We start from the raw sequence: 25,858 nt of genomic DNA, 5'->3' as shown, positions 1-25,858 counted from the left end.
ACGTACCACCATGCCTGGCTAATTTTTTTTTAAGAGTTAGGGTCTCACTGTATTGCCCAGGCTGCTTTTAAATCCTGACCTTGAGCGATCCTCCTGTTACCCAAAGTGCTGGGATTACTGAAAACTGGGTTTTTTAATGAAATACCGTAGCTTTTAATAAGCAGCTTTTAAAAGTTTGTAACATACCTAGGTTGAATGTAAATGCCTAGAAAGAGGGCTGGTTTTGTTTGCTGGTTTGTTTGTTTCGTTTGTTTCAACTGCCGGCCTATTCAAGTCTCTGAGTGGACACTTGACAAGAGGTGGACTCGGGGTGGGAGTCTGGTTGAGTCCCAGTTCTGACATGGATTTTCTGAGTATCCTTGGAGAGGGACACTCAGCCAACTGTAAGGACAAAACACCCTGCTCAGGAGTGATCTAGAATTCCCATTCAGCTCCTGTCTCTTTGAAGGGCAGCTCAAATGCAAGCGAGGTTCTCCAAGCCCTTAAGACGTAAACCCTGCTGGGAGGACTGGATGCCTTCACGGAACTAGGGAAGACCTGTCTCTGCAAGAAGGCAGGAAGTGTAGCTTATGGGAGGCTGAGGAGTTTGGAGTTTCTCCTTGGGGAAGGTGGGAGCCATGGAGGCTTAAGACAGTTGTCCAACTCAGGGCATACAAATGACAGGAACTCAACTGCTGCTTTGCAAGGCAGAGGAATCAGGGGGAGAGAATCACAGGGAGGCATATTTTAGTTCCATAGAAGAGAAAAGCATGTGAAGGTTGAGTCCCCCGTCCCTATAGGAATGTAAGCAGGGGTTTGGCCAAGGAAGGAAACTACCAACAGGAGTTCTGCCTTGAGTTAGGGCCTAGCAGGACCTTAGGAGCGCCTTAGTTCAATTCCATTATTTCCAAAAAGAACAAAAACAGGAGATCAGAGAGGGTGTGAGTTTGCCCAAGACAAACAGCATATCAGCCAATTCAGGAGGAGGCAGATGGCCCCGGCGAAGGGGAGACCAGGCCACCTCACCTTTCCCCCCTCACTCCTGTCATCCTTCTCCAGAGAGTCAAGTACCTGCTGACCCCAAGGGAACCCAACCGCTGGGCTGTGGAGCGTGAGGGAGCCACACCCTACAACTCTCGCACCGTCATGAACGGCGCTCTCGTGAAACCGACCCATATCATTGTGGAGACCATGATGTGAGCTCTCTCGGGTCGACGGGGCCGGCCGCTTTCCTGCTGTTTACTAACATTAGATTCTCATAGGACCAGGTTTACAGAGCTTTATATTTGCACTAGGATTTTTTTTTTTTTTGTAATTGTCACAGAAAATGTAATTGTGGGTATGTGTGTGTGTGTGTGTGTATCGTGTGTGTGTGTTTTGTTTTGATTTGGGGGATATTTTGTACAAAAAGAAAACCCACGGGAAGATGTCCGTGGAGAGCCAGAGCTTTCATACTGAATTAGATGTATTTTATGGGAATTTGGTAAATTTTTCTTTGTATTTTTTTTTACATATAAGTATATATACACTTAAAGATTGTCATACACTTTTACCACTTGAATTGATCTTCTTGCCAGCAATAGATCTCATTTTCAAAAGCAATTCTTCGGTGCTGTGTAGCTGGCAGAAAATTCTGTCCAGTAAACGCAGGATGGAATTTTCCTGGGACTCTACACCCATCTTAAGGTGGTATACCTTCCAAATCCTGGTTCAGATGGAAGAAATAGCCGGAGAGAGGACCCACTAGCTGGCAGACCCAGAGGTAAGGAGAAAGGAGGACTGTGAGGAGATACCTCATTAAACGTAGCTTAGCAAAGAGAGATGCCAAAGGAATGAACCAATCCTTCACATAAAGGAGACTGGCCGAAGCTAAATGAGGAGGCCCTATAGCAGAAGTCTGATTCTAAGAGCAGTAGAAACTTATACCAGAAGCAAAAGCCCACTTTTAATTTTGAGATGGTGAGTGGATAGTCAGTAGACCATCAACGCCCATTGGCCAGAGAGGGAGCTGCTAGAGATCCAAGAAGGCTGACAGGAATGAGGCTCACAACTCAGCCTCACAAGAGGTGGTGAAGGCACAGGAGGCCACAGTCCTTCCTGGGGCATTCCAGGCAGAGAGGGACTAGAGGCTCTCCCGGCAGGAGCTGGGGTCTCAGGGCTCAGATGAGTCTGTTGCATTTGAACGGGGTCATAACAGGTTCTGGTCATTCCCCAGGCAACATCTCAGCCTCTCTTAAAGTTGCCTGCAGGAATGAAGCATGACACACCTGTTGAGGGACTAGGGGAGTGGTGGGGAGGTGAGTGGATCAGAGGATATAGGCCCCAGGCATGCAGGTGGGCCCGGTGTCGGGGAGGGGTGCTTTCTTTCCTCATCTCCCCACTCCCCGCTCTCAGCCTGGGAGACTCCTGCCAAGTCCTCATTAAAGATGCTACCCCAGGCTGCCCTGGCACCTAACAAGGCACACCAAGAGCAGCTTTCGAGTCTGGATCCTCCACTGGGGGAAGTGCTCCCAGTTCAGAACAAGGGCAGCCCGTGGTGCTGACCTAGAATATAACAAAGCTCTTCACTTCAAAACCCCTGCAATAGCTGGTGTCAGACATTTACCACCTGGGGACCCAAAAGAGAAGGCCTAGGAGAGTTTTCTAGAAGGTTAGGATTGTCAGGGTCCTGGCCCCCAGAACTGGCTTGACCAAGGGCCTTATGTGGAGCAGAGGTTGTCTCTGAACCAGGAGAGAAGGTACTATACCTTTCAAATCCCGTGGGCAGACACACCCCACCCAGCCCCTATCTGGACCTAAACTGTGCCATTTGAACAGTCACTTCCAAGCTCAGTCTAAATGAAACCGAAACATGACCACGCACATAGGCAGTGACTGACTGCCTCGAGGGGTGCAGACCAGAGAGTTTTCATAGCAGGGGCTCTTGGAACCCTGGAAACCCCCTTCTTAAATTTGGGAGGAGGAGTAAGCCTTTGGTGCCCCCCTCCCAAGGGGCAATTCTGAACCCCATCTTTGGCAGGCATACATATTTCACTGTTTCCAAAGCTATCTACTCTGCCAAACAACACCCAGTCCTATTCCAAACTCTCAACGATTTTAACTTGTTCCTATTTTTCTATGTATTTATGGTTGCCGTTGTGTCTGATTTGATTTTACTGTTTTTCCCCTGATTTTATGGAGTAGCATTGTGACCTGTTTTCCTTTGTCTTATATAACTTTCGTAAACTAACCACTGTCAATGATTGAGGGCAGGTGGCACGTGAGGGAGAGGGGGCTTGGCACGCAGTGGCTACCCGGGCATTTGTGGTCATTTCAGTCTCCATCTCCCCAGCAGGGGCTCCCTGGGTGAAAGGCCACAGTATTTTGGGTTGGTAGGCAAATTGTAACATTCTGGACATGGCCTGAGGAAGGCCTCTTCTTATAAGATTCCCAGACCAAATTCTAGACCAAAGACACATGCAGACCAAGTCCCCAGGCCCCGCCTGGAAGGAAGGCCGGCCACCTTCCCCAAGCCGTTCCTCGACCCTCCCCAAGGCACCTGTCTCCAATCAGAGCCCTCTCGCCCAGCCCTGGCTCTGTGTGCAGAGCGTAGCTCTGTGAGTACCTGTGTAATAATGCTTAACCTTCATGTCTCCGTCTAAACGAAACTTTCTGTGAGAGCTCATGACTCTGGTCCACCTGTCTATAGAGAATGGGCAAAGTCCTTCACCTGCTTTCTGCTTGGGATGGATCAGAAATGCTGGTGCTCGCACATAGCCCAGCCAGCCAGATCTGGAAAGGAAACGAGAGGGTTGTTTAAAGCAACTTTTTAAGATGAAGTGGGAGATGCCGCGTTGAGATGGGCCATGCTAGGGCCACAGTGGAGATTTCCTGATGGTCAGGGAGAGAAGGGCCTCCAGGGTCCCCTAACCCAATGCCCTTGATGTAAATGAGGTAACTGAGGCCCAGGGAGGAACTGTGAGCCAGGAATGGATTTTCTTGAAACAGCTCTAGCTGCAGGTTCTCCGAGGTAGGTGCAGGGAATGGTGAATGTATGACCAGGGCCGCATCCAGCAACATCCTCAAGGTCTTCCTGACAACCAAAGATAAGCCTTTATGGAAAAGGAAATGCCCTCCCCTCCATGTTCAGGGATGAGGGGAGCAGCAGCACCCACAATCCCACATCCTCGCAGAACTGGACCCATACTGTGGCTTGGTGAGCTGGGTGACTCCGGCCTCGCCTGCACACCCCAGCCCTGCACGGGGCCCTCCTTCTTCCCAGCAGCCCTTGGTGAGCTAGGAATTGAGATCCCTGTTTGTGCAAGAGGGAACTGAGGTGCAGAGAAGCCAGAGGTGTGCCAGATCCTTAGGCAGGATTTAGATGAAGTCGCCCTGGCTCCAGACTGACCCCAAGGCTCTGCAGGGAGTTTCCAGGCAGCAGGAAGTGGCCTTGGATGCTCTCCTTCCAGGACAGCATAACCCCTGGGCCATGTGCAGCTCCTGCACTGCCCCCCGGATCCCCAGCACACCCCCAAAGACAGTGGGGAAACACAAGGGGAGAGCACAGCATGGCCCCCCAGCCCAGTTCAGGGCACTCTTACATATCGCCCAGGTACCACCACACAATGGTCCCCCACCCAGCCAGCATCTCCCAGCACAGCCCCTCTCCCTGGGGAAATGCTATGGGTAGCCAGTCTAAAGGCAGAGGCACCTAACTGCTCCCCCCACCCCACCCCACCCAAGACTCAGACACAAGGACCCTAGAGAAAATCCTTCAAGGTGGCCTGAGGTCCCATCCATCCCTCAGACCCATGTGGTCCCAGGCCAGGCTGTCTGTGTAGATGCAGTAAATACCACTGTGTGCAAAAATCAAAGTACAAAACCACAAGACTAAACAAAACAAACCCAGAGAGCAAAACTTGTAGAGGTGGGCAGTCCAGAAAGCAGGGGGAAGCGCTCCCCCTTTCCTTCTTTCCCTGACCCTCAGAATATATATCATTGTAATAGGAAGCATTTTTTCATTGTTCTCTTGTGGGTGTCACTACAGACATGTTCTGGCATGTTCTCCGAGGGATGGAGCATCCTGTTATATATTTGACTTCAAATTGAAATGTTGGCTTCATTTTTTTTTTTTTTTACCCAATTAATCTCCCAATCCCTAGCAACTGTGACTCTGTATTTAGCACAAGAGAAAACTGAGAACGTGGGTCTTGCCTCCTTCCAGAAATATGTCTGGCTCATCAGGACATTTTTTTAAAACTTCAAAATATTTTTAAGGTATTTTAAACTTTTATATAAAAAAAAAAATCAACCAACAAGAGACTCTTCTGAGGAGGAACATTTGTATTTGAACAAGATCCTTGGTGTGTAGTTCAGTCTTGCAGTATACAAGCTTTTGTGTATAAATGTTTTATGATTCCCTGTATTTGCAGGGGTTTTCTTCTCTTTTGCTTTTTAGATAAATATGTATATCGATATTTTAAATTCATCTTTGCTTTTTTTAGAGGAGTTTGTAATCACCTTATAACACAAAAATAAACATTTCCTTTTTAACATCCAACATGTGTGGCTTGTGTTGTGTGTTAAAAAACACTTTACATTTTATGAAGGGCTTCCCGTCCAATCCCAGGACGCTCCTCAAAGGTAGGTATTATCCCAGGTTAGAGGTTCCGACATGGAAGCTCACAAAGGAAGCAGCTTTCTCGCTCGGGGTACACAGCAAGTCCATGAAAGAACCTGATTTCGCACCCGGGCCCACGAGCTCTTGGCTCTACTGGTTCTACTGATTCTACCTGCTACATGCCCAGCCCTGTACAACTGGGAGATCTGGCAGCAGTCACCTGACCCTCAGTTTCCCCATCTGGACTAAACCATTGTTCCCATCAAGGCCACCGGGATGATTGGAGGTGATGCTGTTAGCCTTAGGTGCTCACCTGCTGCGGCTTTCAGTCCCTCCTTTTTAGCCTTGGGCTGCCCTGTCGGAAGTGCAGAAAGCAGGTGGTGGGTGGCGGGTGGGGGAAGCATAGAGGAGAAGCAAACCTGATTGCCCTTCTCCCACTTCCCCACCACCAGGTCCAGGCACTCATTAATACCCAGTTAAGGCTCTCTGGGGTCAGAACAGGTCCACGTTCGGGGCAGCCTTCCTGCCAACAGCACCCCCACCCTTTGGGATGGACAAACTCGGGAGTCAGTTGAGTCCTTTGCCCAACTAACCAGACAAAATTCTCAGTAACTCATTTATAGACAATGTTAGAATAAAAGACCACCCTACCCCCATTTTCTGGCTCTTTATGACAGCCTCTGCCTCCCTCCCTCCCTCTCTCTATGTGTCCTGGCCATGTGGCTTGTGTTCAAGCCCTGGTTCCATCCCTTACTACCTGTGTGGCCTTGGGCAAGTTACTCAACCTCTTTGTGCCTGTTTCCTCATCTGTAATGATGGGACAAGAATAGAGTCCACCTCCGAAGGCTATTGGGAGGAACCAGCAAATTCTTGCAAAGGGCTTAGAGCAGTGCCTGCCGCCTGCCTTGGGCTTTCCCCTGCCTACACTGCTCCCAAGACAGGATACTCGCTTCCTGGAAAAAAGCTCTTCCTCTGCTCACAGAACTGTGGCCTCCCCAGTGGGGCCTGGCCCTGGCCTCTGGGTCCCAGACCCCACAGCTCACCTGCCCTAGACACTGGACACTCCAGGAGAGCAGCCAGACCCAGGTTGCCCTCCTGCCAATACCTTCCCAACCTGGGCTAAAGAGACTCCATACGCAGGCACCACTGTTTGCCTCTGGCTTTCCGCTGCACAGAGAATCAAATCTATTCCCCCTGATCCCTGCTACCTCCAACCTAGTCTCCAGCCTCATTCCCCTCCCAGGCCTTCTTTCTCTTCCTTGAAACCATCAAACTCGTTCCTATCTCAGGGCCTTCACATTGGCTGTGTCCGCTTCCTGAGACACTCTTCCTCCAGGTCTCCACGGAGGCTGGCGCCTGTCATCAGGTCTCATTGCAAATGTCGCCTCTTGAGAGAAACTCCTCCTAACATTGTGAGCTAAAGCCCCTCACCCTGGTGCCTCTATCCCATTACTCCTTTTTGTTTTCCTTGTTGCCCTTGATGCCTTTTGAAATAATTATTTATTTGCTTACTTGTTGATTGTCTTCCTGCCACCAGAATGTGCAGACATGACCTAAATCTGTCTGATTCATGTTGCCCAGGGGCTGGATGATGGAAGCAAATGGCAAACTTTTTGAATTAATGAATCATCAAAATCAGGTGAGATGTCACCAGACCCATACAGAAGCTGACTTGCCAACCCATGATTTTGTTAAAAAAGCAAACTTCTACTCTAGGTGGATTTAAATAATTTTATTAAAAAAAAATCATCCCCATAGCACTTACCCCAAGCCACTGCAACCCCTGGTGGGACAAAGACTTAGATGAGGGCCCCAAACAGACCATAAGCGGCCTTTGCAATACAGCCCCTTGGCGTTTGTGCTTCCCAAGAGCCCTAAGAAAACCCGATGTAGAAAAATACTTTACAAGGAATATGTTCTCATCTCAGCCAGAGAAAAATACAGCTTTGGGGAAGGGGGTGGTGGAAGGGGACATGTCACAGGGGCTGTTCCCAAAATGCATAGGCAGGCAGGGCGCTCACTGGGGAAAGGTGTCAGGAAATGTCAAGTCGGGGATGAACCATCCCCACGAGAAGCCAGAAGAAATATTGCATATGAGGAGGCCGGCGTGGCTGGAGGCCCAGCGCGGGCCTGATTGCATACGTTTGGGAGAATGGCAGAGGCCTCAGCCCGAGGAGGCAGAGGGGGTACTGGTTAGAGTCAGGTGCATCTTCCCTCGCCTGGAGTCCTGGAGTCAGTGCAGTTTTCCCAAGCCGAGAGGCCCTGAGAGTGTGTCCTGTCCAGCCCTACTGCTTAGCAGAGGTCCAGAGACACTGAGCCACCTGTCCAAGGTCACACAGCTATGGCTGCTTGAGTCCAGAAGCCACACCTCTGCTGTGCTGTCCCTCCCCCGCAAAGTGAGGGCTCTTGGCTTTTGCTTGGTGCCCTGTGACAGGTAGGCAGTGCCCTTTCCCCCTGGGCTAAGTACACAGGAATCCAAGATAGCAGAGGTGCTGAGCACCCCAGGCACAAGCATGCAGGGCCCTCAGGGAGGGCAACAAGGGGCAGGGCCTGGGGAAGTGGAGGGGAGGGGTAAGGGAGGCAGGCCCCAGGGAGACAGCGTGAGCAGTTCCCCAAGGGGGCCTTGGTGGGTCGGTAGACACGGCTCTGTCCCTGACCAGGAAGCCTGTGTCTGCTCAGACTGTCCACCTGTGATCATCCAGCTCAGACTGTCCACCTGTGATCATCCAGATGGGCTGGGGGTCCAACCCAGACAGGGTCACACAGCAAACAGGTAACAGACCCAGGGTGAAAAGAATAGACCTCTTGACTCCCCATCTGTTCTCTGAAATGGAAGAGCACTTTTCTGGCCTCCAGGATCCCAGGTTGGAGACAGGTGGAGGTGGGAGTGGGTGCCCCATTTTCCAGAGACCCCTGTGAGAGCTGGGCCAGGCAAAGCACATCTCCAGCCCTGGCTACACCCGCCTGCCCACTCTACCCCAGGCACCACTTGCTAGACCAGCCAGGGAGGCCCACACCCTTCTCAAAATGAAGAGGGTCTCTGATTTGTGGACACTGAGGACAATTATTTTAAGGGATGCTGGTGCTTCCAGATTTCAAGTGGGAATACACTTCTTTGAATAAGCACTTTGGACACCCTCCACTGGGCAAGTGTCCCATCTTTTCCTCTGGCCCATCTCTCTCCCATCTCCCTCCCTCTTTCTCCTCTTCCTCCACTGATCTGGCTGTAAAGACAGCGCTACGCCTTACAGGTCCTGTGTCCATCACTTTTCAATCTTCATTGGATGACAGGCGAATGGAAGCTCCAGGGTCTTTTGTCCCAAAAATGACCCCTCCCACAAGGAGGGGCTTGGGCTGAGTGGGCGTGCAGATGGGTCAGTGGCCACATGGCCTACAGAAGCAGCAGGAGGACTGAGAGCCCAAGGCCTATAGAGTCTGCCCAATGGGCCCAGAACCACAGTCTCAAGTGCCAGAAGCTTCAGACTGAGATGCTGAAATGAAAGAATCACCCACTTTCGGAATCAAAGGGCCAACACTTCCTGGGATCCCAGATGCCCCAACTTAAGAGTCTCATAAGTGGGGACCAGATTCTGGGAATCTGAGAATCTCAGGACTAGCAAGCCCCAAACCCCCATTCTGGAGAAGCGAAGGAGCTGGGCTCCCATCTGAAGCAGTATCCTTCCTGGTGGCTGAGTCTCTAGAGGAAGTGGCTCCCCACCAGGAAGCCAACCCCCCGAGCGCGTGTGCACGCATCATGGGAATGCCTCATGCCCCAATGCATGACTGCGCTGGGGTATCCAGCTCCTGCCTGCTCACCTCCTGTGACCGAGAACTCACTCCTCCTTGCAGCTCATTCCAGCTCCATGGCTCTGCTGGGAGGAAGTGCTCCCTACGTCTTCGACCTCTCCAAGGAGGCCCCACAGGGACCTGGGATAGCCACCAGGCCTCTCTCCTCTCGGCTGAGCAGCCTGTGCCAACCCTTCTTAAGGGAGGCTCCTCTGGGCATCTTGGAGACCCAACTTGGTGAGAGACCCCAGCTGTCACTCCAACTTGGGCAGGCCTCCCTGCCTGGTACCCCAGTCACCACAGACCTGGGGAATAGAGACCAAGCATCACCCCAGGCTCAGGGTCTGCCAGACCAACAGATGAATGAGTGGGTGGCCGCTTCTCCAGCCCAGCTACGTGTCTGGGATCCAGGATCTGCCTGGGTGGCCCCTTAGGAGTTCGGCCCACATGCTGACTTCAGAGCATCCGGGGACTGCTGGGGCCTGGCGCTCGGGGGGCCCGGCTGCTGTGTGCCAGTGGGTTGCGGCTGATGACCAGCTCCAGGACATTGCCCGCCTCGGCCAGAAGCGGCACCGCCAGGCAGCAGTCGAAGTCCCGTGTACGGACGTGGTTGACCTGCATGGGGCACAACCAAGGGAACAGAGCCGAGGTGTCAGCCCTGCGGGGCTGAAGGGAGCAAGAGGCATGTGATGTCCTAAAGGTGGGCCCTGCCCCAGCCTTGACACAAGCCCTGACATCTCCAGCACCACACACACAGGAACATTCTTCCTCTCTCTCTCAGTCATTCTGTTAGGTTTCATCAAAGAGAAAGTCCTAGGAAGGGGCGGGTATACCCTTCATACCCCTCTAACTCCTGTTTTTCTCCCTTTCTCACATGAAAGAGCAGACCACACACTCAGAGAGCCTCCTGCCTAGAACTGTGTGATGTGACATTGTCTTCTTTCTATTTTATTTGCATTTTACACCCACTTTCTATTTCAAAGCAGGGGGTGCTAGATTTGCACTCCTAATGGAGACAAAAGTTTCCTTTCAAAGTCAATGCAAATTGAAAAGTGCCATCAATTTAGAGAAAACATGAATTAGTAAATTTCATATAAATATGGCAAAAACCACACTGAGGAAGCAAAAATAGCCAGGGCATGAGAAGGGGCAGCACGGGGTGCCCAGCACAGGATGCCCCACGCTTCCCAGGCTCCCTCGCGGTTAGGAAGGTCACATGAGGGGTTTGGTCCATCAGCTGTGAAGCAAGGTGACAAGTGTTGCTTCTGGGTGAAGGCAGAAAAATATCTGTGTGTGACTTTCCAGTCTGTTTCCTCTGCTGTGGAGTCTGAAGAGGCCACGTGTCTTAGAGAGTCAGTTCCAAGATGGGCAGATGCTCCATCAGCCCTGGGAGAGGAAGGTCCCCACTGGCCCACAGTGGGCATGGGGTGTAAGAAAAAAGGTCTGTGTGTGCTCAGCCTCTGAGCCTCAGGGTGCTGGGGCCCGCATCGCAACTTAGGCTAACCTGACTCAGACGACTTGCATTGTCCTGCCCTCTTCACAGGTGATAGATGCAGGCTCTTTCCCCACCCTCAGGCTAGGAAACAATGCCACCCCCACTATGCAGCCCCTGCCCCAGCGTTACCTGCAGGACCCTGTCGAAGGGCCGGAGGCCCCCGCGGTGGGCTGGCCCATCAGGGCGCACAGTGTGGACATAGACGCCTTTTTCCAGGAGGCCATCTGAGACGCTGAAACCAAAGTCATTCCGCATGGGGTCCTTGTGCAGGGTCACCTGGAAGCAGGAGGAGGAGGTTCCTGGAACTCTGACCTTTGACCCCAGCCTCTCACAGTAGCCCAGATCCCTTGGTCTGGCATTCAGCGCCTCTGGTCAACCACACCCCCCAGGCTGCAGTGCCCCAGCCTCCTGCCCCTTGGCCTTCACCCACCCCCAACCCCTCCTCCTCTCTCCCACAGCAGATGCTCCAAGCCACAACACTCAAGTACAAGGGAGCCCTTAGGAGTGACTTCCTTTCAGCCCTTTCTCAGTCCTTTGGCTCCATCAGGGAGGAGGCCTGCCCAGGGCACTGTTACCTTCCCCGACTCATTCCCATTTACCAAAGAGCTGCTCAGAGCTTCTGAGGGCCATTGGCTAGGGATTGTCCTCATCTTTTTGTTTTTCTCTTTTTTTGAGATGGAGTTTCACTCTGTCACCCAGGCTGGAGTGCAATGGCGTGATCTCGGTTCACTGCAACCTCCTTCTACGGGGTTCAAGCGATTCTCCTGCCTCAGCCTCCCGAATAGCTGGGACTACAGACGTGCGCCACCATGCCCAGCTAATTTTTGTATTTTTAGTAGAGATGGGGTTTCACCATGTTAGCCAGGATGGTTTTGATCTCCTGACCTTGTGATCCACCCACCTTGGCCTCCCAAAGTGCTGGGATTACAGGCATGGGCCACCAAGTCTGGCTCGTATCTTATTTTTACATAATGACCTATAGATGGCACAAGACACTGGCTTCTCATTGTGTGAGATACATAGAAGTCACACACACGTAGAAGGGTTTATATGTTATGTGTAAATATGTGTGTATGAGATACAAAACAACTTAAGGCCAGGCACAGTGGCTCACACATGTAATCTCAGCACTTTCAGAGGCTGAGGTGGGCAGGTTATTTGAACCCAGGAGTTTAAGACCAGCCTGGGCAACATGGTGAAACCCTGTCTCTAAAAAAATACAAAAATTAGCCAAGTGTAGTGGTGCATGCCTGTGGTCCCAGCTTCTTGGGGGCCTGAGGTGGGAAGATCACTTGAACCCAGGAGGTCAAGGCTGCAGTGAGCCTTGATCGAGCAACTGCACTCCAGCCTGGGCAACAGAGCCAGACCCTGTCTCAAAAAAATAAATACATACATAAAATAATTTAAGTGGGGGAAAAACAAGCACATCTACTTAAAGAAAAATAATAATAGCCAGTGTGAATCACAGGTGTGCATGTGTATGAGTGTGTGTGTCACCCAAATGATGAGCATTTTGGAAAACTCAACCCGGTTTTGTGGTGGAGGAGAATAAAGCCCCGAGAGGGGCAGAGCCACTCTGGAGTCCCATGACGGTGCTCATGGCATCAGGACACAGGTCCAGGTCTCCTGTGCTCACCCCCAGTGCCTACCTTGTGCATCTCCAAGGGTGTAGGCAGTAGCAGCTCCTCCATCTCTGCAGGAGAGGCTCGTACCTCCCGTCCCCTCTGCCAAGGCTGGTGGCCAGGCCTGCCCTCGAGGGCTGCCCTCTGCACGGTGCCTGTCATGATGGATGCCTGCAGGAACATGGCCCTTCTTTCAGATGCTTGTTGGCTTGTCCCATCAGGCAGTCAGTGTCCACTGACACCTACTATGTGCCAGTCACAAAGGTGACAATGGTGAACAGGACAGAAGTGGTCCCTGTCCACTGGGGCTGGGTCCAACAGTGGTGGAGTGGGAAGTCATGAACCAATCACACTAACAATGAGAATAATAATCACTGGCACTTAGTCATTCGTGCCTACCCACTGCTAGGTCAGTTCTCAGCACTTTACACCTATAACTCCTTTTATTCGCCACAGTACAATGATGCAAGTAAATACCATTTTTTTCCACTTTACAGATGAGGAAACTGCTTATTTCCTTAGCGATATAAAAAAGATCTGAAACCAGAGTCTAGTTCCAAAGTCAAGACTCTTTTTTTTTGTTTTGAGACAAAGTTTTGCTCTTATTGCCCAGGCTGGAGTGCAATGGCACGATCTTGGCTCACCTCAACCTCCGCCTCACAGGTTCAAGCGATTCTCCTGCTTCATCCTCCTGAATAGCTGGAATTGCAGGCATGTGCCACCATGCCCAGCTAATTTTGTATTTTCTTTTTTAGTAGAAACAGGGTTTCTCCATGTTGATCAGGCTGGTCTCGAACTCCCGACTTCAGGTTATCCGTCCGCCTCAACCTCCCAAAATGCTGGGATTACAGGCATGAGCCACCACACCCAGCCCCAAAGTCAGAACTCTTAACCACTCTGCTACATTGCTAATTGCCAACATAAATAAGATAAAATCATGCACTGCAGTAAGTGTTACAGAGGTGAGGCACTCGGGAAGTGAGAGCCTGGGACAGGTGGCCCTGGTCCTGTGAGGGGTGGGGAAGCATCCAGAGCTGAAATTGAAAGGACAAGGAAGAAGAGGCCCAGGGAAGAGTCCCTGGCAGAGGAAACAGTATGTGCAAAGCCCTGCGGTGGAGGGATCTGGAAGCAAACCTGGCGGCTGGTGACTGAGGGCCCAGTCCTGCGGCACCCTCTAGACCACAGTAAGAAATGTGAACTTCATTCCAGGAGCAGCAGGGAGCCCCTGAAGGACTGAAGCCAGGCAGAGAAGGTGACATAAACAATGTGTGGATCTAGAAGCATCTTCCGACTGCCACATGAAGACTGGGCTGCAGGAGCGGGAGTGGAGGCTGGGAGGGAGACCTGTTCGGGGCCATGTAGTTGTCCAAAGACAAGACAGTGGTGGTCTGGACAAGGATGGTGCCAGTGGGGAAGGAGAGAAGGTGTGGAGTTAGAACGGGCTCAGGGAGGGAGGGCTGAGCAATCGGGAATGCCAAGCTTTAAGTTGCCAGCCGGAGGCCTGAGTGTGAAGCCCGGAGGGAAACAGCTTCACACTCAGGCTGGGAAATCCAGAGATGGAGGTGGGGGTGCTGGAGCTGCTGGGAGGGGATGATGGACTTCTTACTGCGACATCGTACAGTCTTACAGGCAAACAATTGTCTCCCCAGCCTAGAAACGTCTCTCCTTCTGCCTATCACAGTATCCGAGTTCCTACTATTAGTGCACAGTTCTATCTGACCATTTGGGGTGCGGGGGGTTGGTCTTTTAGGGATCCCCTAAGGGAAGGTAGATTATGATTAAAATGTTTTACGTTGGTCGTGGTGACTCATGCATGTAATCCCAGCACTTTGGGAGGCGGAGGCAGGAGGATTGTTTGAGCCTAGGAGTTCGAGACCAACCTGGGCAAACATAGCCAGACAACCTCTCTACAAAAACTACAATTATTAGCCAGGCATGGTGATGCATGTCTGTGGTCCCAGCTACTAGGGAGGCTGAGGTAGGAGGATCTGCTGAACCTGGGAGGTGAAGGTTGCAGTGAGCTGAGACCATGCCACCGCACTCCAGCCTGGGCAACAGAGCAAGATCCTATTGCTAAAAAATAAAAACTCTTTTAGGGCCAAACTGTTGGGTTGGAGTGGGGAGGAAGATAGGAAAACAGGGGTGGATATTGAATGAGGAGGCAGGAAAGCACCTTTTTCACATCTTAGAAATGATCTTCACCTGCCTGGGAGCCAGCATCCAAAAGGAAATATATGAGACCCCTCATTTCGGGATAATAGAGTTATTAAAACACAGAATCAGGGAGTCCAGGCATCGCAGGGTCTCGGACCCCTAAAATTGTAGAATTCAAGGACTTCCAGTTAAAATGCAGACTGAGCTGATACAGGAAGTTCACACCTCCCTTCAAACACGTAGAGATTATAGATTTCAATTTGTTAAATAAACACTTTCAAAGCAAGAAAGAAAAATTCAGAGACAGGCATTAGCAGGAGTGGAACCGTCTGGCTTATGGAAGTTAGTGGCCCATGGAAGGTAACAATGAAACATACAGGTCTGGAGCTGGGATACTGTTCAGGGAAAAGAGAGTGTTGTCTCAAAGCAGGAAACGATACCATTCTAGAAAGTGAGTGCTGTCTCATTGCTGGATAGTGACTGGAAAATGTCTGCCCACAGGGGCACAAGAAGGGAACCACCAAGACTTGAACAGGCAGGAGGGGGGGATCACTTGTGACAAACTAGAACCCTTAGTGTGACCTCTGCATGAGGGTGGGGCCAGAATCTGCCTTCCACAATAGTGCAGAAACACTGAGCAGAGGAATTACTGTCAAAACCAGTCTGGAGTTGGTGAAGTTCAAGGGCCACAGCCGAGACAAAGTGAGGAGTGATCTCACCGAAGCGTCAACAACGCGGAGCACACACAGCAAGGCAGGCGCCTGGGAAGGGACCGCGGCTGGAAGCCATGCAGTGACGAGATGGAAAAGCCCACCTGCCCACAGACAAAACAAGTAGGCGAATCCATACCCAGGAAACTAAAAATAATAGTGAAATAAAAAGAAACTTGAGAACTGGCACAGCGGCTCACACCTGTAATCCCAGAACTTTGGGAGGCCAAGGCCGGCCGATCACCTGAGATCAGGAGTTCAAGACTAACCTGGGCAACATGGCGAAACCCTGTCTCTACCAAAAAAAAAAAAAAAAAATTAGCCAAGCATGATGGCACGTTCCTGTAGTCCCCAGCTACTTGGGTGGCTGAGGCAGGAGAATTGCTTGAACCCAAGAGGTGGAGGTTGTAGTGAGCTGATCCGAGATCATGCCACTGACTGTACTCCAGCCTGAGTGACAGAGTGAAACTCTATCTCAAAAAAAAAAAAAAGAAAAAAGAAACGAAGTAAGTCTGTTTACAGGGATGTCCAAACTATTGGTTTCCCTGGGCCACATGGGATAATTGTCTTGGGCCACACATAAAATACACTGACATTAACAATAGCTGATGAGGAAAAAAAAAAATCGCAAACAAAAATCTCATAATGTTTTAAGAAAGTTTATGAATTTGTGTAAAATTCAAAGCTATCCTGGGCTACATGCAGCCCATGGGCCATAGGTTAGATAAGCTTGGTTTAAGATGTGTAGAAAAATAAGAAAAAAAGCAAAAGCCATTAAAAAAAAAAAGACTATGAAGATTAAAAAAAATTGTAGGAATAAAAGATGTAGAAGTTGAAACACAGTATCTAAGAAACGGGTTACACAGTAGAATAAATACAGCCAAGGAGAGAACTAGTGAATTGGAAGACAGATTAAGGAAAGCAGCTAGTACACAGTGCAGAGAAAATATGAAAGAAAAGTTAAGAGACATGGAGGGTAGAATGCATGGAGGACAAGTGTCCAACATACCTTAACAGAAGGAGACAATAAGAAGGAGGCAATATTGTAAATACTGTGACTAGGAATTTTCCAGCACAGAAGGCAAACATGAGTCCTCGGACTGAAAAAGCATACTGAGTCTATAGTAAGACAAATAAATTCTTACTGAGACACATCAGAGCGAGAGAGCCAGCCATCACAGAGAAAGAAATCCTCAAATCTCCTGGAAAGAAAAGACACAGGACTTTCAAAGGAACAACAGTGAACCTAACAGCAGTAACAATCATTACCAGAAGACAGCAGGATAATATCTTCAAAGCCCTGAGTAAATGTTTAATTTCATAGTCAACTAAACTATCATTTAAGAGCAGGGGTGAAATAAAGACATTTATAAACTTCTAAATTGATTGGAAAAAATAAAAAAGAAATAAAGACATTTTCAGAACACAGAGCCTAAAGCAGTTTACCACCTAAAGTCCCTCAGTGAAAGACTATCTTAAAGGATGAGCTCAGAAAAAAAGGGGTATGCAAGAAGCAAAGGTGATAACAGAAATTGGTCAAATATTCTGACAAAACCCCACGTTCATGAATTTTGAGCAATTTATAAACAAGTTGGGATGTGAGAGGAGGTAGTTTGGAGAGAAGTGAAAGAATTCTATAGTGCCTGTCTTATTCAAGAGGAGGACAAAGGTATTGCTTAGACTTGTTAGAAAAACCAAATTAAGAAAATGTATTGAAAATGTAAGGTAAGGCCATGGCCTTCCCTTCAGTGGTCTATCCTCATAATTATTTAGCCATAAAAGGGGATGAATTACTGACACATGCCACAACATCAAGCTCAGTGAAAAAACCCAGACACAAATAGTCAAACTTTTATGAAACATCCAGAATAGGCTAATCCATAGAGACAGAGGAGATAGCGATTGCCAGGGGATGGGAAGAGGGAGGGATTGGAAGGTAGAAGTTTTCATTTTGGGGTGTTACACGTGTTCTGGAATTAGATAGTGCTGATGATTACACAACATCGTGAATATAACAAGTCACTAAACTGTATACTTTAAACTGGTTAAAATTGCAAATTTTATATGTTAATTTTATCTTGATAAACAGAAAGTTTACATTAGTATCATTTAAAAGGCACTGGACTAAAATTAAGAGAGACTTAAGAGACATAATAACCAAGCTCCAAGCATGGATTAGACATTGGTTTGGACAAACCAGGTGTAAAGGGCAATTTGGGTCCAACTGAGGAAATCCGAATCTGGTCTTGGTATTAGGAAATATTAAAATATATTGAAATGGAAAAATGAAGTAGCTAGCTAAAAAAGCAGTCTACAAAACAGTACATATGTCATGATTTCATTATCTTAAAAATACATGTAAACTCATTAACAGTAATAGTGGTGATCTGTGGGTGGTGGGAATGTTGTGTCCTTATGTTTTATTTTTACTTATTTTTTCATTACTTATTTTGATTCGACTTTGTGTATCCAATTTTGCACCACTCACACATATCACTTAGGTAATAATAAAAGGTTTCAATGTAAAAACTGAATGTTGAAAGTAGAACAAATGAATTAAAGATAATCACTACAAGAATACAAATAAAATTTAAAATCTCCAAATTGGAGATTGTGGAGAGAGCGAGCAGTAATGAAAAATGTATCAATAGAAAAAAGGAAAGATGGACGATCAGAAGAAGTATAAAGAAAAGAGGATAAATAGGAAGTATAAATTATATACTAGAATTAAGTTTAATTATATATTTTTTCAGGTGTACCTCTGATTGAAAGGTTTAATTATATTAGTAGTCACAACAAACATAAATAGACTAAATTCATCTTTAATAAAAAGAGAACCCGCTATGTATAGTATACAACAGAGACACATTTAAAACAATGATACAGTAAATTTAAAAACAAGCAAATTGGCCAGGCACAGTGGCTCACCCCTGTAATCCCAGCACTTTGGGAAGCTGAGGCAGGTGGACCACTTGAGGCCAGAAGTTCAAGACCAATCTGGCCAACACAGTGAAAACCCATCTTTATTAAAATAGAAAAAATTGGCTGGGCATGGTGGCACATACCTTTAATCCCAGTTACTCGGGACGCTGAGGCATGAGAATCACTTGAACCCAGGAGGTGGAGACTGCAGTGAGCCAAGATTGCACCACTGTACTCCAGCCTGGGCGACAGAGTGAGACTCTGTCTAAAAAAAAAAAAAAAAAGAGAGAGAGATAGANAAGAGAACCCGCTATGTATAGTATACAACAGAGACACATTTAAAACAATGATACAGTAAATTTAAAAACAAGCAAATTGGCCAGGCACAGTGGCTCACCCCTGTAATCCCAGCACTTTGGGAAGCTGAGGCAGGTGGACCACTTGAGGCCAGAAGTTCAAGACCAATCTGGCCAACACAGTGAAAACCCATCTTTATTAAAAATAGAAAAAATTGGCTGGGCATGGTGGCACATACCTTTAATCCCAGTTACTCGGGACGCTGAGGCATGAGAATCACTTGAACCCAGGAGGTGGAGACTGCAGTGAGCCAAGATTGCACCACTGTACTCCAGCCTGGGCGACAGAGTGAGACTCTGTCTAAAAAAAAAAAAAAAAAGAGAGAGAGAGAGAGAGAGAAAATAAGCAAATTGGGCCGGGCGCGGTGGCTCAAGCCTGTAATCCCAGCACTTTGGGAGGCCGAGACGGGCGGATCACGAGGTCAGGAGATCGAGACCATCCTGGATAACATGGTGAAACCCCGTCTCTACTAAAAATACAAAAAACTAGCCGGGCGAGGTGGCGGGTGCCTGTAGTCCCAGCTACTCAGGAGGCTGAGGCAGGAGAATGGCGTGAACCCGGGAGGCGGAGCTTGCAGTGAGCCGAGATTGCGCCACTGCACTCAAGTCTGGGCGACAGAGCGAGACTCCGCCTCAAAAAAAAAAAAAAAAAAAAAAAAAAAAAAATAAGCAAATTGGAAAAAAAGACAGGCAAATAATCACCAAAATTAATTTAATGAAACGATATTATTATGAGACAAAACAGAATTTAATTTAAGGTGGAAAGTGCATTAGCAAAATTTGGGATGCAGCCAAAGCAATGCTTACAGGTAAATTCATAACTTTAAAAAATACATTATTCAAAAACAAGAAAGACTGAAAATTAAGGCACTAAGAAACCATGAAAAGGATCATGACTTAAACATAAATAAAGTAGAAGGAAGAGAATATCAAAGCTAAACAAACAAATGAATAAAATAGAAAATAATAAAGCCAAAAACTTGTTCTTTGAGAAACCTGGTAATTGGCAAGACTAATGGAGAGAAAAAAAACGACCCCAGTCGACAATATTAGGAGTAAAAAGGGGCAAAAGCACAGATAAAATAGAGATTTAAATAAAATAAAATTGCTCTCAGAGTGGAAGCTTGGGATGTGACTTAGCAAGATCCTCTCTGGATCCTCCTGGACAGCTTGTTCTATTCATTGAACAATATTGACCTTACACAAAGCCACATTCACCTCTGGTTTCCCACAGCCCCTTATCTTCTGTGTCGTCACTGATGTCAACACTCACACACTTCCACAGGGCGTGCCCACAACCACATTCATGTATCACACGCACATACACAGATACTAAAACTGCCCCTGTGCAACTACATGTGCACACTCAGACACACATGTTCTGAAATACACTCTGCAAGTGTGCATTCATGAGCATGTTCACATGCATGCATACACATACGCTCCCAATGTACACATGATGATGTCACACATATTTCATGTCCACACAGATAACATGTAGTACCACGGTGCTCTCAATCACACTTGCACATGAGTCCATGCACAGACTGTAAATATGTGAAGACACCTTTTCCCAGAGGGTGCCCAGGTGACTGCATACATACACGTTACACATGAGCATGATACCATCAACATGCCTGCCTCCCATTGCACACACACCAGAGTAAACAGCCCCGGGTGCCCCTTGAAGGCCTGCAGGGCAGGCGGCCATACCTCCAGTTCCCTCAGCAGCTCTGACTGACCACATGACTCCAGGTCTTCGAGAGCTTCTCCAAACGTACGCCAGAAGCCCTCCTCTCGGGCAGGGCCAGGGGCTGGGCTGTAACGTAGGAACCAGAGAGTGTCAACTCCTGGCAGGCGGGTGGGCGGGCTGGGGCCTGAGGAGTCTTCGGGGCCCCAGGGCCCAGCGTTGGGCTCGAGGGGCCATAGGGTGGGTAGGCGGGCAGGCAGGCGAGCGTCCTCGGTGGCAGTTCTGGGGCCCCGGGGCAGTGGTTGGTGACACAGAATAGGGGAAAGACGCAGTTAGGGGTGACCAGGACTGTCGGTGGCCAGTTAGAACAAGGGCAGATGAGACGGGGTGGAGAGCGGTGACACAGGATGCCTAGGAAGAGAGACAGAGGACAAACAGACGAACAGACAGAGAGGAGATCCATGGTGTAGACCCAGAGGACGGCCCCTGGCCCCACCCAGACACACGGCACCGTGGGACAGTGACAGGGACAGAGCTGGAGCCAGCAAGGACACAGATGGATGGAGGGGATGATATATCTGTGCTGAGGAAGGGTCAAGACCACCCATAACGTCCATCGCAGGTTGTATGAGTCTGTTATCAGTTCCAACAGACTCTCAGAAAATTCACAATTCACATTTTTCACGCTTCACAAAGTCACTTGCCAATTGCAAAGACTTTGATGGTTATGAGGCATGCTGCGATTTACAAAGCACTTGCACTTTTTTTTTTTTTTTTTTGAGACAGAGTTTTGCTCTGTTGCTGAGGCTGGAGTGCAGTGGCGCGATCTCAGCTCACTGCAAGCTCCGCCTCCCAGGTTCTCACCATTCTCCTGCCTCAGCCTCCCGAGTAGCTGGGACCGCAGGCACACACCACCATGCCTGGCCAACTTTTTGTATTTTTAGTAGAGGCGGGGTCCATCATGTTATCCAGGATGGTCTCGATCTCCCGACCTCGTGATTCGCCCGCCTCGGCCTCCCAAAGTGCTGGGATTACAGGCGTGAGCCACTGTGCCCGGCCAGCACTTACTCTTTTACAAAGGCTTTGCTCTCTTAGGGAGCTTAGGAATGAGGATGTGTTGCCTCCTTCCCTTTCCATGTTACAGATGAAAAGACAGAGGCTGAAGGACACTTATTCCATTCAAGTCAATTTCACAAACATTTCCTGAGCTAAGTCCTCTGCTGGGCACAGGGATATAGAGGAGAATAAAGGTGGCCCCTGTTCTTACACAGCTGGAGATTCATTTGCAAAATATGTCTGAGCACCTACTAGGGGCCACACATGGAGCTGGGGTGCCATGCAGTAGAGATGACAGCCAAGTAATTAGCCAGATAGACACAAGGTGGTTTGGCTACCAGGAGACTTGTAAGAGCAGCTGTGGGTACCAGGAGGGAGGGAGGAATCCCTTCTGCCTGAGAAAGACAGGGAAGCTTCCCAGAGGCAGGAGAATTTGAGCTGAGTTTTGAGGGATGAGTAGGGATTTTCCAGGAGAGACCAGGGAAAGGCATCGAGGCAGAAGGAACCGCCTGATCAAAAGCACCATGATGGGAAGGTGGCCTGGGCCAGATGAGGAACAGCATTTCTCCACAGCCTGCTCTCTGCAGGAGCCTTCTCCAGTGGCTGAGCCACTCAGAGCCACTCAGAGCCACTCAGCACAGCCCAGGTCTGGTGCCGGCGGGCTGAGGGCCCTTGCAGGAGGCCATCAGGCCACCTGGGGTAAGTCAGGTGGGCCTGGGTTCAAGTTCTGAGTCTGCTGCTGCTCTTCTGAGAACAGGAGATGACCAAAGTTGGGAAGGGCAAACCAGGCTGCTCTCCACCTCCATACCTTCGTCCCTGCCATGCCCTCCACCAATCCACCCTTCCCTCTGTCTCAGCCTGGCTGAGGTGGCTCTGCTCATCACTTCTTTCTCAGGAGGCACCCCTCCTCAGGAGCCCACCAAGACTCTCCATTCCCCCACCACTTTGGCACGGGCACCCTCACCCACCCCAGCCAAGATATGACTCCCTCCTCCTTCACGGTGCTCCCACCACAGACCTCGTTGGCGGCTCCCAATCCTCCTCCTCCTCCTCCTCCTCTGGAAAGCTCTCATCAGCTGGGGTCAGGGTATAGCTCGTCCTCCGGGGCTCAGTGGTGGGGGGGCTGCTCCTCAGCCGGCCAGGCCTCCACTCCTGGGGGGTCACACCCCGGGCTGCTGCCTGTGGTGTACAGGACCCTGGTGGTGGAGAGAGGGCCTCTGTGTTCTTTGCGGCCTTACTTGTCCTCCTGCCTGCCCCATTTCCAGCTGTGCTGAGTTACCCTGGGGAGGTCTTTGCTCCTCTCTGGGCCTGCGTCTACGCAGGCCTCTGAGGGCCTCTGCCTCCCAGAATCTCCCTGGAGCTCCTGGTCATCCAGAAGTTAATGCCCGGGGCTCTGCGACTCTGTCTCAACTCCATCGGCCTGGGCTTGGCCATCACCCTGCCAGGGAAGGAGGCTGAACATGTGGCTCCCCCTCCACTTCCTGCCTTTGGGAGCTCTGAAGGTCCAGCCCCAGGGAGTGAACTGAGAGATGCTGACAGAGAGCTGGAGATGGGGAAGCTGAGGCCCAGGGAGGGCAGGTGTCCACAGGCAAGAATGGGCTGGCAGCCACCTACGGCCCATAGAGGCCTCACCCCCCACCCCCAGTCCTCTGAGTTGGACCATGGGGAGTTCCAGTGGCTCTGGGTCATTGAGGCCAGCTGGTCACCCACCAGACTCAGATGCCTCCCTGAGGCCACCTCCGGGTCTCAACATGCATTGGTTGGGGAGGGAGCCCCAGAGGTGTCTGCCCCACATCGTGTCTTGTAGGCTGGGGTGGGAGGGGGCTTTTGGCCTCCCTATTTTCAACTGGATGGAATGAACATTGTTGAGCACCTACTGTGTGCCAGACATTGGGCTAGGAAGGAAGGAAACAGTAGAAGAAATACCAACTTTGTCCATAACTTCACAACAGGGAAAGCTAAGCAGCCAGCATGGGACCCATGGTTCTAAATCAAGAGATACGGCTGCAGCCCATACTCCCAGGAGCAAGGGGCCCTGAGAGCAGCTTATGGAGCCAAATCAGGTCTTCCTTCAGGAAGGGCCCCTAAAGGATGCCAGGAGAGGAGAACAGGAGGGAGGAACAGGCAAAGGAATAGTCCTGCACAGGCCCAGCAGCTGGGGTGGCCTAGAGAGAGCGTGTCACTTGTCCAAGAGCCCCAAGGTGTTACCTGGGCCCCCAAAGCCACCCTCAGTGGCCGAGCTGTCCCAAGACTCCACAGCACTGTCCACACTGGGCACAGCCGGTGAGAAGCGGGCTGTTGGCAGTCCTCCTTTCAGGGCCTCTGCTGGGTCCTCATCAGCATCGCTGGTCTCACTGAGGCTGCCTGACTTGTGGGGTAGGAGGGGTCCTGGGAGGAGAAGGAGGTATCACTTCTGACTTCAGAGACATTCACAGTGAGCCTCAGTTTCTGCATTTCAGCCTGGTCTGCAAACTCACAGGCAGTAAGCCCTTTTGAGCTGACATATGGCTGTGGCACACTAATAAGCAAACCTGTTTCACAGATGGGAAAACTGAGGCTTGGGGAAGCTGAGCAGCATGTTGGAGATCACGCAGTGAGCACCAGTGGAGCCTGGATTAGCTCAGGCCCCTTCCACTGCCTATGGTGGCCTTTCTACCACGGCATGGGGACATATTTAGGGGCAACTGAGGAATGCATGAGTTATGGCCATGAAGCATACACACGTGAGCACCTTAAGGGGCAGGAAGTAATGAAGAACAGGGCTCGGACCCAGATTCTGCCCCACGTCAGCTGTGTGGCCTTGGGCTCATCACTCCCCTCTCTGAGTCTTATCTCCTTTGCCGTCGCAGGCCCGCCTCCACAGGGCTGCACTGAGGACTCTGTGAGGGTGTGCAGGCAAAGCCTGGCACAGAGGGATTGCCCTTCCTAAACCTGCTGGGTGGCTCCCAGGGCATGAAGCGAATCTCACGGTCTAGTTGCTTCTTGATCTTCAGTGTGACGGTCTCTCCAGCCACCTGCAGGAGGTGGATGGCCTCGCTCAGCGGCCGGCCCTTGAGGCTAACGCTGTTGATGGCCAGAATGCGGTCCCCCACGTGGATGGCACCAGTCCTGAGGAGTGGATGCAGGGCAGAGAAAGGGAGTTAGAGACGCAGGGCCTCAGAGTGGTGGTCTACCCTCAGGGAACCCAAGAGAGTCACAAAGCAGAAGTCTGGCTGACCCCAGTTAAACCCAGCTGCCAAAAACAAAACAAAAGCCGCAAGTATGATCTTGGATCACATTAATAGAGATATAAAGTCTAGAACCTGGGAGGGGATTGTCCCACCTGACTGTAAAATTAGGTTCTGGAACCAGTGTCCAGCACAGGTTTTGAGAATGGTTTGAATCCCACATACTAGCTGCCAAATACTTGCTATGTGATCTTGGGCCAGTTTCTTAAACCCCCAAGTTTCAGTTTTTTCATCTGTAAAATGGGGGTGGTAATACTAATTTTATTATCAAATCATAACTGAGGAGTGAATGAATGGAATGGATTCCTACTTCCCTCCAGCAGACAACCTTGGTAGCCATTGCCCCTTCCTGGGCCTCAGTTTTCCCACCTGGAGAATGGGCATAATCACCAGCACCCAGCAGACCTCACAGTAGGGCATGAAGTGCTGGCGAGGCCAGGCAGCAGCACGGGCTGTGGCCCAGTGGTTTTCTACCTGGACACCCATTACAATGACCTGAGGAGCTTTTTGAAAATACAGGTGCCTGGGCCCCACATCTGACCAATTAAATAGTATCTGTGGGGGTGGGGCAGGAAGGTGATTCTGAGGAGCAGCCAGCGCTGAGCAGGGAAGAAGCTGTAGCAGGCGCTCAGAGTGACCTGAGCCAGGTAGAGGAAAAGGAGGCAGAGGACTAGGTCGGGGATCTTGAACCCCTGGGGCTGTAGATGTCACCCCAGACGGGAGTTCCTGGAGAGTCATGCTTGGGTGTTGCCTTGCACTTCCCTGGGGACGAGGGCAGTGAGCGAGGCAGGGAATGGTGGGTTCAGGGAGGGGACCAGAGCTGTGGTGTCCAGTATGGAAGCCACCAGCCACAGGTGGCTGCTGAGCCCCTCAAATATGACTGCCCTAATTGAGATGTGCTGAAAGCAGAAGATTAACACCAGATATGGAAGATGCAACATTAAAAAGAATATAAAACATGTTCTTAATGGTTTTTATGTTGATTACATGTTGAACTAAATATTTAAGATGAATTTCATTTCTTTTTGCTTTGCAAATGTGGCTACTAGACAGTGTCTGATTAAATTTGTGGTTCAAATTATATTGCAGTTGGACAGCACTGAGCTACATCAGCCCGGCAAAGGCAGGAGGGTTGTCTGTACAGCCCCAGCATCCAGGACAGAGGGGCCAGGCACACAGTAGGTGCCCAGCACATGCTGGAATTGATGAAGACATTGGGGTCAGAAGGGTCCCACACCGGCCTCTGCAGTCTGCCAGGTGTC

At 49.9% G+C, this 25,858-nt stretch overlaps 2 protein-coding genes across 4 annotated transcripts in view; one reads left to right on the top strand and one right to left on the bottom strand.

Annotated features, from left to right (window-relative positions):
• The window catches only part of SLC6A6 (solute carrier family 6 member 6), an 88,199-nt gene extending 82,681 nt beyond the window's left edge, over window positions 1-5,518 (top strand). For all 3 annotated transcript variants that reach the window (XM_017896258.1, XM_017896256.1, XM_017896255.1), the window contains exon 15: window positions 1,039-5,518. In XM_017896258.1, the coding sequence (XP_017751747.1) occupies window positions 1,039-1,179 (141 nt within the window). In that variant the 3' untranslated portion in view covers window positions 1,180-5,518. The remainder of the gene's footprint in view (window positions 1-1,038) is intronic.
• Window positions 5,519-7,295: 1,777 nt separating this feature from the next.
• The window catches only part of GRIP2 (glutamate receptor interacting protein 2), a 36,280-nt gene continuing 17,717 nt past the window's right edge, over window positions 7,296-25,858 (bottom strand). Inside the window, 7 exon segments of the mRNA XM_017896283.1 lie at window positions 7,296-9,979; window positions 10,989-11,135; window positions 12,509-12,652; window positions 20,337-20,442; window positions 22,388-22,565; window positions 23,578-23,757; window positions 24,338-24,477. Coding sequence (XP_017751772.1) covers window positions 9,821-9,979; window positions 10,989-11,135; window positions 12,509-12,652; window positions 20,337-20,442; window positions 22,388-22,565; window positions 23,578-23,757; window positions 24,338-24,477 — 1,054 coding nt within the window. The 3' untranslated portion in view covers window positions 7,296-9,820.

The sequence above is a fragment of the Rhinopithecus bieti genome, unplaced genomic scaffold, assembly GCF_001698545.2.
Source record: "Rhinopithecus bieti isolate Rb0 unplaced genomic scaffold, ASM169854v2 scaffold_26131, whole genome shotgun sequence".
NCBI classification, from domain to species: Eukaryota; Metazoa; Chordata; class Mammalia; order Primates; family Cercopithecidae; genus Rhinopithecus; species Rhinopithecus bieti.
Note: the sequence above shows the minus strand (reverse complement) of the source record. Positions and strands in the feature narration are given on the sequence as shown.